The following is a 12,197-nucleotide window of genomic DNA, read 5'->3' on the forward strand; positions in this document are numbered from 1 at the left end:
GGAATATATCGGAGAGTTTTTGTTATTTCTATATGACCCTTGTGCACATTTTTAGGGGAGAAATTCTATTTCTTATGCACACTTGTAGGGGGAGAGATATTCCATAGGGAGATGCATGTACCAAGGGGAGAAGACATTGAGCTAATAAAAATACTTTGTCTTGGTGTTTGATCAAGTTGCTCACATGTTTCACATTATGTTTACTTGATCGCAATTCATTCCAAGTGTGGATGAGCATTGTGATCACTTGGTTATAATGATTGCATGTTTTGGTCTTGCCATGGTTTATTGCTTTCTTCCATTGTGCTTGTTCGCATTTTGCTTATTTCATATGCTTTACAAGTTTTCTGCATACAATGAACTTATTGTGTTGTTATGTTTCAGGAGTTACTTGTTCTTATGGTTCTAAAACTCTACGGATTCTAGAGTTAGGTATGAGTGAGTTTTCCAACTGTTCCCAACTCACGTGTTAAATCTAGAGTTTGTTTTAGGGTTTGTCACGGAATAGCCAAAGGGGAAGATTGTAAGGTTGAAATTTATCAACCATCTTCTTTTTTTCTTCTTTTTTTTTTTTTCTTTTTTTTTGAAATTTTAAAACGTTTGGTGAAAATGAATAGCGCTAGATGAGAAACGTGGGCCAACCATACAGCGGTTATTATTTGGTAAGAAATCCAATCCAATGTTCACATTATATTCTTTTCTTGATAACAATGTTCACATTATATTAATCGACATCGACGCCGTTTCCTCGTAATTTCATCTTTATTAGTATAACTTTATTTTATAAAGACTCAAAAAGAGGTCGTCGATTATTCGGTGAGTGCCATGCTAAATTGATAACAACAACAACAAGAAGAACGAACGCATGTGGAAAACGCCGTGGACAACGCCACCCAATGCCAATAATAGCGCCACTGACCCAATGAGTCAAAGTCAATTATTCAAAAATATTTCATTTCATATAACACACTCTGTCAGCACTAATAAAAGCTGTTCCAATCCATTCCAAATTTCCATACATAAACAACAACGATCATCTTCCTAACAAACTCGCAATCAATCAATCTAAGCTTCTTCTTTTTCTTCAAAAAAAAAAAGGCAAAAAAGCGAAACCCTAGGTCTCTGTCTTTCTTTCGAAGCTATGATGAAAAGAGGGGTCACCTTGGAGGTCGGAAACGATGGCGTTGCAATCATTGCCTTTTATAATCCACCAGTGAACGCCTTAGCTATTCCAAGTCAGCTCCACCTCGTGTTTCTTTTCTTTTTTCCCTTCAAAATGTGAAATAGTTTTGAGAGCTGAGAGATTGTGTTGGTTTGTGCAGTTCTTGACGGTTTGCAGGAGAAATTCGCCGAGGCCGTGAGGAGAGATGATGTGAAAGCTATCGTTTTGACTGGTAATGCGTTTTTTTTTTGTTTTTTTATTTTTTGTTTTTTTAAATTATAATGGAAATCAATTCGGTTTTTATTGATTGTTTTGACTTTAATACGTTTTATTATATTGAGACTTGAAGAAGTTGAGAGTGATAGATAAGATAGGTGTGAAATTCTGATTTTTGTTTGATCATTGAAGGCAAAGGAGGGAGGTTTTCTGCTGGGTTTGACATTAATGTTTTCGAGAAGGTTCACCAGACTGGTACGCTTTTATTTTTTGACATACCCTGTTGTACAGTTGAGTTATATAGAAAATGTGGATTTTTTTTTTTTTTAACATTTTTGGGTTTTGTACTTGAGAATGCATTGCTGTATTTATTTGTGCAGGCGATGCTTCAGTTATGCCTGATGTATCGATTTCTCTTGTGGTCAACACAATCGAAGGTATTATTTTCTCAACTTTAACCATGAGCTTACTATTAAGATTCCTCCAAAGCCTATTATTTGAGTTTCTTTCTCAAGTTAACTCTTGGCTTCATTAATCTTGTTTCTTCATAACCCCAGATTGCAAAAAGCCTATAGTTGCTGCTTTAGAAGGACTTGCTCTTGGAGGTGGCTTAGAAGTGGCAATGGTTTGTGTTTTTGTTGTTAGGCAAAAAAAAAAAAAAAAAAAAAAGTAGTTTCCTTTATTTTTCTTTATAATCTTGATTGTCAGAATCTTTGCCCAATCGCCTTATTTTAGATGGCCCCTTTCAGGGATGCCATGCACGAATCGCAGCACCAGGAGCTCAACTTGGCTTGCCTGAGCTGACTCTTGGAGTAATTCCAGGGCTTGGAGGTACACCTGCATTTGTACATGCACACACACAGGCACCCTGTATTATAATTGTTGAATTTTTCACTTATTATAACTACTGACTCATTTATTAAAACGTTGGTTATTTTATAAGGCACACAACGTCTTCCAAGGCTTGTAGGACTGCCAAAGGCTATTGAGATAATGCTGGTAACTGGCTTACTACACTTTGCGATTTACCAACTTACTAATAAAGATGCTAGGTTGTAAGGCACACAACATACATATGGCCAGACCCCAATTTTGGCTGTTAAGGATATATAGCCAACCCCAAAATTTTGGGACTATAAGGCTTTGTTGTTGTTGTTTATGTAAAGGAGATAGAGAGAGAGGCACTTACTTTTTAGGAATGGAGGAAGAAGATGTATTGATCGAATCACTTTAGTTAGTAAGAGAGGGCAGAAAACTGAGGAATTTGCTTCATAACAGTATGGTTTCATAAGAAAAAGTTACCTTCAAATGTAAAATCATAGCCTTATTACATTATTGTATTAGATTTAAGGAGAGGTGAGCTGAGAGAATTAACGCTTTTTCTTATTCAACATTTGTTTTATCTTGCTTTGGTTAGATGGTAGTGCGTTGGTGGATTTAACAACAACAAAATGAATGTTCAAATAGAAAAATATGTGCATAGCAACCGATTGCTCACAGCAAATATGCTGTGGGAAGAGTGAAACTGCAACACATGCTCTCTATCTGAATAATTTTGATTGGGGTCATAGTGCCATACTCTACACCTGAACTTGTCTCTCTTTTGTGAGTGGTTGAATTCCTTTATCATAAATCCAATTGAATATAAGTGCAGTTATCCAAACCAATCATGTCAGAAGAAGGGAAGAAGTTAGGCCTTATTGATGCTCTTGTGGCCTCTGAAGAGTTGCTAAAAGTATCTCGGCAATGGGCTTTAGACATAGCAAATATGCGCAAACCATGGGTCCGTTCCCTTCACAGGACAGACAAGATTGGTTCCCTTTCTGAAGCACGCAATCTAATAAATATTGCACGGCAGCAAGCCAAAAAAACTGCCCCAAATATGCCTCAGCATCAGGTCTGCCTTGATACGATCGAGGTGGGCATTGTTCAAGGAGGATATAGTGGAGTTCTACAGGTATTTTTGGTTTTGGAAGATATTGTTATACATGTGTAAATTAAATCTTCCTTCAAAGTAAAAAGTTTGTGTCCTTTTTTTTAATACTAAAAATTTGTGGTCATCTCCTGTTATATATATAGTTGGTTGTCTCTCTCTCTTGTTATTATTGTTTGCTTGAGTAGGCATGCTTGATGACCCAGGCTTCATATGTTAATTTTTATGAAACAGCTGGCTTGTTTCCTTTTTTATGTACTAATAGACAAAAATCTCATCGCAGGAGAAAAAAGTTTTTAACGATGTAGTCTCATCAGACACTTCAAAAGGACTTGTTCATGCCTTTTTTTCCCAACGTGCAACATCCAAGGTACTAGAAGTGATACCCTCTCCCAGCTCTTTTCTTGTTTCTTCAGTATAAGAGTGAATTATATATGCATGATCCTTGCTTGAATGGTGATGGTTTTGTATTCTCTTATATTGTAAATGCTGTACTTTCATTCTATCACATTTTTTTTTTTATTAGTACATCATTATATCACATTGAAATTTGACTTTATGCAATTTAATTAAAATTTGACTGAAAATGATAGAGTTTCCCGAGCTTTTGGCTCTTGAATTTGCGAAAAGCTAGGGGCTGTAGTATCTGGTGGTTTGTGGTTTTGTCTTAGAGTGGCGATTCTTTTACCTGACCAACTTTGTCAAACTTAATTTTACCCGGGTTTGCTAACAAATTCTTATATAAAAATCAGTTTTCATGATTCTTGTAAAGGATATTGTTCTAAAACTATATAACTTAACATGAGATGCGACTTTATGTAGTTCTTATGAACGTATAAAACTTATAATTGTATATAATGTGTGTCTGTGATATATACTGACATCAATCATAGTTTGTCTGTATCTGCTATTTCAAGCCTCATTCTGTCCTAGTCATGTATTGTAATACTTGCTCATTACAAGATTGTACCCATACTCTGCAAAGCACCTGTGTTCCATTCTAGTGTTAATTCAAAAGAAAATATTAGAAGGCTACTTAAGGTGTATAAAGTTCCTTTAGATGTGGTGAATTGTTATTTTGCTCATGTGATTCCAATAAATGCTCTTTTGTTGAAAAGGAAAAAGAACTCAAAATCTACTTCCCCACCCCACCCCCTCTCTCCCCCCCACCTTCCCCTGGTTTAACATGTACGTTTGTTGTTTTTGCAACCTTCTATTATATATACAATTTCCTTTTAAATTAATAATAATTCTTAATTATTTATGTTGGACTTGTTAATAATCAGCAATATGAAGCCCTTCCCAATTTCACACTAAATGATAAATTGTAAGATTAGTGACCATTCATTGAAGAATGAAAATTCAAGCTTCGTATGTGTAATTTTTCAAGAGATAAATTTGAAAAAGAAAATGCAGCAAGGGAGCCACCTCAAGATAAAGAGGAAAAAAGGGGGAAGATTTTTTATTTAGAAATTTTATTGATGTAAGGTCCTCATAGATATCTCCTTGTAAATTTATTTGGCTTCTGGAGGTATACAATTAGTTTAAGCTTGATGTACTAAAGTCTAAGTGTCTTTGAATGAGTTTTAGTAAGTTGTCTTGATTTGTATGAACAGATTGAATTCATTTGATTCATTTTTCTCCTTTTAAACGTATCTTTTAACTATTACAGGTGCCTAATGTCACTGATGTCGGGCTTAAACCAAGGCATGTAAAGAAAGTTGCTGTTATTGGGGGAGGTCTAATGGGTTCTGGCATTGCTACAGCTCTTATTTTGAGCAACATTTTTGTAGTTCTCAAGGAAGTCAACTCTGAATATCTTCTGAAGGGATTAAAATCAGTAGAAGGTTTTTTTATTCTCTCCCACAGAAGTTGTTGAGATTCACAATGTTATATTCTTGTATAGTATGCTTTTAAATAGGAAGGACATAGTTCCGACAATCTTAATTAAATTGTTACCTGGTATGATTGATGAGAAGTAATTAGGTGTTGTCTAAATACTGTGACGCTAAAAATTATACCTGCCTATAGTTTGGAATTTTATTATCCAGAGACAAAGTACATGATTATTTTCATTTTGTGCAACTTAAACATTGCAGGAAATTTTACTCTTAGATAAATGAAGTAATATTGTAACATTGGCCATTCATAGATAATTGTGGAGTTAATTGCAATATTTCTAACTTAATATACTGAGATAATTAGATTACAGGGGCAATACATGCAATCTATATGCCAACATTGTTTATAGCAGTTAATTTTTTGAATGATCTATATTTCAACAAGGAAAAGAAATGACCCCCACTAAGATTTATGGTGTCTCTTAGAATTAAGGATGAAGTATCCATTAACAAGGTAGATAGGATGAGTCTTTCAAAATCTTTATTTACCGGGATTTTTTTGCAGTCTTTTCGTGAATAATACCATTGAAATGTTTTGTGATAGAAACTTTGTGAACTTTCTGTTACAGCAAATGTTCGAGGCTTAGTAACAAAAGGAAAGTTGACACAAGATAAAGTGCAAAAAACCTTATCAATGCTTAAAGGTGTATTGGACTACTCAGAATTTAAAGATGTGGATATGGTCATAGAGGTGGGTTGTCTCAAATCTCTTATGATGGTCAAATATGGAACTTTACATCTACAAACTGCTGTTATCTCTAGTTTTTTCTTGTTAAATGGGATGTGGAGTTGTGGACAGTAGAATGTGTGTTATTCTGATAATTTTTACTGAACTTTTTATATTTTAAATTAGTGATGTTTACTCAATGCTTTCTATTTATCCACTCTCTATCCTGGGTTTTTATGATAGTGAAATATCTTATGAATAGATGAGCCAGATAATATGTATTGCTCACTTTTTCCTCTTTTGCAGGCTGTCATTGAGAGTGTTCCTTTAAAACAAAAAATATTTAGTGAGATTGAGAAAGCTTGCCCTGCCCATTGCATTTTAGCAACAAACACATCTACTATTGACCTCAACATAGTTGGGGAAAAGACAAGCTCTCAAGATCGCATTGTGGGGGCACATTTTTTCAGGTGACCTATTTCTTTTCTCTTTGCTAGTAAATGCTTTCTATCATATGTTCTATAAATGTAAAAGGTTGATAATATGCTTCTTCTTTTTTTGTTGCAAGTAAAAGGTTGACGCATATGCTTTTTTTTTTTTGGTAAGTAAAAGGTTGAGACATATGCTTCATAATGGTATTGAATAAGACCTGTGAGTACTACACTGGACCAGGCAGATCCTCATTGAGTTTTTTTACGGAAGATATCAATATGTGGCCTTCATCACAGATCTTGCATTTAGCATTGAAAAATAATGGTCCCCTTCAAAAAGGAAAAAGGCTTCATAGTCTTTTTTGTTACATACCATTAAAAAAAAAGGCTTATCAAAGTATTGAACTCTGAGAGTCTTGTATCACATAGATATAATCTGAAGTATAAACTCACTTCTCTGCATGAGAGAAATGTCCTCCTCATGAAGAGATACTTTAGTATTAAAACCACTAGCCAATATCCACTGCAATGCCCAGTGCATTTTGAAATATTTTGTAAGAAATTATCTTATGTTACATGTATATTTAGGAAATCAACTTCAATTATATTACATTACATATCATATCATTAGAAAGAGGAAACACAAATTATTAACATTGAAATAATTAAAATTTTGAACCTGTTGCTTGAGCGATTAGACAAATAATTAATTATTCTCCTCTAATTTAAGCATAGAGTTATTTTTGTTTTTTATATGCTTGATTTCATGTTATTAAATTTGCTTTTTTTTTTTTTTTTTCATAAAAAAATTGCTTTTATCTTTTTCTGGAATTTTTTTTAATTATTTCCAGAGCAACTAAATTTGAGTAAGTATATCATATTCCAAATAAGTTGTTTCTTATATAAATCTTAGGAAAATAAAAAGTAGAAATTCATTTTATGTAAGTAATTAGTGCACTATGTATAAATAATTAATTATGAAAATAAACGTATTTACCCTATTAATAATCTTTGTAATTATATAACATATATTGAGGCTGCTACAGTGTTTGTTTTATATATGCATATAACAATTTTTAAAATTAATGCAATTGAAAATATGAACATATGACTATTAAGAATTAATAAATATTTAATTATTTATTCAGTAAAAAGATATTTAATTATTCAAGTGAAAAATTGTTTTTTATATTTTGATTGCATGTTATTAAATTTGCTTCTGTCTCATGATGGGTTTTGATTCAATTGTTGGCAAAGCCTATATATGAGAAAGAATGTCATATTCCAAATCAATTAAATTTTTTTTTATAAATATTCCAAATTAATTTTTTTATATAATTTTTTAACAAAAATAACCATATAAATTCCTTATATATAAATCATGTTCTCTATGTGTGTGTTTAGAGACTCTTTTTATTTTAATTAAAATATAATATTTTTAAGTCGTGAATGTAAGTATTAATTTAAGTATAAAATGTGTCCAAAATTTTATGAAATTTGAACTTGAATTTTAAATGTATAAATTAAACTTTATATCCTTAACTTGCCCTATTTCCTAATTTTATGTAATTGAATTTTAATTTTTAATTTTATTTATTTACCTTTTACATCCTTAATTTGTCTTATTATTAAATTTTCAGTTATCTAATTATCTAATAGAGTTAATTTTAGAAGTATGGAAAAGTGGACACTAAGGAAAATTACTCTAATTATATATATATATATATATAAAGGTTGAGTTCAAGTTATACTGGATGCAACTCTAAGCAATGTTCAAGTTCCATGTTCTATATGTGCTCAATATGCATGTCAATTGGATGTTATTTACCATTCGATCTATAAACTTATTTTTATGCATTATTTTAAATTACAAAAATTTTGAGTTTAAACAATTGATAAATGACATAACTATTGATTTTTGATCATCTTGAAAATTTGCAATCATGGAGAATATATGAAGATAATGTAATCCAACAATAGATCTGTCAAAATTTGTATCAAATTAAAAAATATTAAGTGGTGGAACATTGCTTAAAGTTATATAGTGTAAATGCAAAATTTGATATAAATGCAAAATTTGGTGAGGTAAATGCAAAGTTTGGCGGGGTATATATATATATATTTCCCTCAAGTTTTGTTTGGTTGCCAATAATACATTGGGCAACAAGAATTTTCAACCCCTTGTAGGAGGGGAAATATTTATTTCCATTTAGAAAGCTCTGATTTTTTTTTTCGTACTATTAGTTGCGTAACTGTAGTTTGTCGTACTATTAGTTGCGTAACTGTAGGATGCCAACCTACCATTACCAGAGGTTCTGTGATTTTTTTCAATCAGGAAATGTTGGAAAATTTTAAAGAAAACTAAAATCTCATTGTGCTAAGAGCCTAAGATATTAAGCCGGGGTATAATATGCATATCAATTGACGGAACTTAACTCCTTAGCTCAATATTTTTTTTCATGAAAGTAATGGTCATTCTCTTCTAGTATGACAAATTAAACTAATGCTGGGGTGACAGAGGCATGCCTTTATTTATGGACTGATCATGCTATTTTATCTAAATGTTATATCTTTTGGATGATTTAAAATGTTCTCTTTCATGCTGTTAAGTTTGTTAACAGCATGCTGTTGGTAGCAATGCATCAAGGCATCCAAATGATATTACTGTGTTAATTTACTCCAGTAGCACTCTTCTTTGAGTCAAACAGTTTGTGATGCCTTTTGTTTACACTCTGTAACATGGCTTTTTTGTGAACAGTCCTGCTCATGTGATGCCTCTTCTGGAGATTGTAAGGACAGAGAAGACATCTGCTCAAGTAATCCTTGATCTCATGACAGTTGGGAAAATCATTAAGAAAGTTCCTGTTGTAGTGGGTAACTGCGCTGGCTTTGCAGTCAATCGGACATTTTTCCCATATTCACAAGGTGCACATCTTCTGGTAAACTTAGGTGTGGACGTGTTCAGAATTGACAGGGCAATAAGCAGTTTTGGCCTCCCCATGGGTCCTTTCCAGTATTCTTCTTTCCTTAACATTATACTTGTGTTATTTTGTTTCACATATATAACGTGCATGTGGTGATCATGTTGGCAGTGCTGTATTCTTCTTTTTCTTTAGGGCTGGGGGTGGGGTGGGGGTGGGGTGGTTTAGTGGGGGAAATACCATGAGCAATGTTCAACTTTTAATTTGGTTATGGGAGCTCTTTTAGAGGCTGAAGCTTCAAGTGACTGCTTCCTGGTTGGGCCTTAAAGCTCTTCATCCTCACTACATGGAAAGTCTAAAAAAATAATCATTTTGAAATATGATGTTAATGTCCTTGTGTCATTGATTTGCAGGCTTCAAGACGTAGCTGGATATGGAGTAGCCATGGCAGCTGGGAAAGTACTTGCTAATGCATTCTCTGATCGCTCATTTATGTCACCATTGCTTGAACTTTTGCTGAAAAATGGAAGAAATGGTAAGGACTTCTGTAACCACACGCATAAATCTTACATATTGTTTCAAAGTTCCTAATGCCTTTCATGTTTTTTTTTTTTTTTTTTTTTTTTTTTTTTATCTTTTGAAGGTAAAAACAATGGGAAAGGATACTACATTTTTGAAAGGGGGAGCAAGCCGAAACCTGACCCATCCGTGCTACCAATTATTGAGGAGTCTAGACGGCTAACCAATATTATGCCTGGTGGAAAGGTAATATTAGTATACATCGGTATACAAACATTCCATTTGCATGAAATAGCATCATACTGCCTCAAGTTGTCATTGGCCCACTTGTGCTACTGTTAATCTTTGCATTCCTTGTAAGACATAATTACGATAATCTCTTCCTGAGGTTTGGTTGGAACTGCAACTAATGTGTTTGCGGGATTATTTTAATGCTGGCAGCCTATATCTGTTACTGACCAAGAAATTGTGGAGATGATACTCTTTCCAGTGGTTAATGAGGCATGTCGTGTTTTAGATGAAGGGATAGTTGTTCGAGCATCAGACCTTGACACTGCATCTGTTCTTGGAATGAGTTTTCCATCTTTCCGGTGAGTGACTTTATGGCCAATATTACGTTCTTCTTTCTAGTTGGACTTTTGAATAATTTATCTTCCTATTGCAAATTTTTCTAGATGCTCATTCCTAAAATATTTTCATTATATATTCATCTTAGTCAGTCGATGTTTACATATTTTGCAATACAATTTATCTCTGTATGCTCAGCCAAAGATGTATGTGTCATCAGTCTGCTCATTTTGAGTTCATCCATTTCTTATCATAGTTATGTCCACTTAATATATTTTCCTGGAGGCATCCCTGAATCATAATTGAGACTCTTTTTTTTTGTGATTAATTTACAAATTGCTGATTTGTCCTGTGCCAATAACTTGTATATATCTTGTGTGTGTGATAAATTTATTGGTAAACCCAGCCATCTACTAAATCTGCAGACTTAAAAAAATATGTTTACTACATAAAGAGGGGCCATGATATATATATTCTATGGATGGTTATTCTGGAAATATGAGAATTGCATTGTCAGGAATAAGGATTTACAGATTACCACAAAATTCTTATCTAAAAAATGGGGTATTGAGATATAATTGTTTGCATATAGCATTGTTAGATGTATTATACTGAATCATAAATATGGCATCTTACAACTCTTACATTGCCTTCGCTTAAAAATTAATTATCTAATAATCTTATGGCAATCATCTCTTTGTTCCAGTGGTGGTATTGTTTTTTGGGCAGATACAGTTGGGCCTAACCAAATTTATGCAAGTCTGAAGAAATGGTCAAAACTGTATGGAAATTTTTTTGAACCATCAAGGTTTTTGGAAGAAAGAGCAACAAGAGGCATCCCATTGGTAAGAACCCTATTATCCTTCCTTTTCTTTTAACCTTTGCTTCTTCACATCGACCAATTCAACTTTAAGAAACAGACTATTCTCTGCCTGATGGGAAGAGTTTAATTCACCCTGGCATTAATTTTGATGCCTCATGGGTCAGGTTGTTTGTTTCATTGTGATTTAAAGTTACCTAGAATGGTTAATTGATGTTGAACAGGGGAAAAATTTGTATGCTAATGATATTATCTTCCTACAATGACAATACGTCATTCTTAAGAGAATACAGGCTTACAGAGCTTCTGGTTATAGTGGAAGAAAACTGATAAATTATTCCTCTCTCTCTCTCTCTCTCTCTCTCTCTATGACATTGTTGCCTTTTCTTGCAGAGTGCGCCTTCTTCACCATCTCCAACATCAAAGTCACGCTTGTGAGCAGTGGTTTTACATCCACTCTGACCTGAAGCAAGCACACTGAGTACGAAGAAGAGAAAATAAAGGTGTCTTTTATTTTTCGGGCTTGTAATTTTTTTACAGAAGTTCAGAAGTAATAAGATGTTGGTTTCCCAATGTGTTTTCTGTTTTCCACAACAGCAAACACATTGTCTTTCTTTAATAAAATTATTATTATTGTTCCTGGAATCAGGGTGAGAGTTTCCTCATCTTTATTGTCATCATTCTCAACTGAACCATAACAAATCTCTTCCGTCCAATTAATCCTACTAGTTTAAAGAGAAACATCAGGTGAGGAGGAAGGCTCTGGTATTGTTTATCATTAGTTTCAAGTAAAATGCAAAGATACAGGTGAAAGGAGGTTTCTTGTTAGCTTGAAGTGGAATGTAGAGATACAGGTGAAGAGGATGACGCATGATTGTGATGGAATTGTGATACTATTTGTAGCGATAATATGCTCAAAGTTTCCTTATCAAGAGCACTTGGTTAAAATGTTGAACAATCCTTTTTGTTTGGTTGTTGGGAATTCAGGTGGTCTAAAACAAAGCCACCTCGAAATGTAATTTATTTCAATTTTACCCACACCTTCAGCAACCTCCCTAGC

The 12,197-nt window shown here is 33.4% G+C and overlaps 1 protein-coding gene across 1 annotated transcript; it reads left to right on the forward strand.

The window, feature by feature from the left end:
- The first annotated feature begins 779 nt into the window (after positions 1-779).
- On the forward strand, positions 780-11,782 carry LOC112003821 (peroxisomal fatty acid beta-oxidation multifunctional protein AIM1). The gene is made up of 18 exons (XM_065771837.1): positions 780-1,235; positions 1,323-1,394; positions 1,571-1,633; positions 1,759-1,815; positions 1,936-2,003; positions 2,128-2,209; positions 2,322-2,377; positions 3,033-3,335; positions 3,595-3,681; positions 4,984-5,158; positions 5,782-5,903; positions 6,186-6,349; positions 9,069-9,323; positions 9,645-9,766; positions 9,875-9,996; positions 10,192-10,340; positions 11,024-11,162; positions 11,531-11,782. The coding sequence occupies exons 1-18, from the start codon at positions 1,142-1,144 to the stop codon at positions 11,573-11,575; spliced, it is 2,175 nt and encodes a 724-aa protein (XP_065627909.1). The 5' UTR covers positions 780-1,141; the 3' UTR covers positions 11,576-11,782.
- Positions 11,783-12,197: the final 415 nt, after the last annotated feature.

Source organism: Quercus suber, unplaced genomic scaffold, assembly GCF_002906115.3.
Source record: "Quercus suber isolate HL8 unplaced genomic scaffold, Cork oak 2.0 scaffold_50, whole genome shotgun sequence".
NCBI classification, from domain to species: Eukaryota; Viridiplantae; Streptophyta; class Magnoliopsida; order Fagales; family Fagaceae; genus Quercus; species Quercus suber.

Coding starts and splice junctions, on each gene's coding strand:
- LOC112003821 (XM_065771837.1), top strand. CDS start 1,142: ATGATGAAAAGAGGGGTCACCTTGGAGGTCGGAAACGATGGCGTTGCA. Junction 2,378..3,032: donor AGGCTATTGAGATAATGCTG/GTAACTGGCTTA, acceptor ATATAAGTGCAG/TTATCCAAACCAATCATGTC. Junction 5,904..6,185: donor ATGTGGATATGGTCATAGAG/GTGGGTTGTCTC, acceptor CCTCTTTTGCAG/GCTGTCATTGAGAGTGTTCC.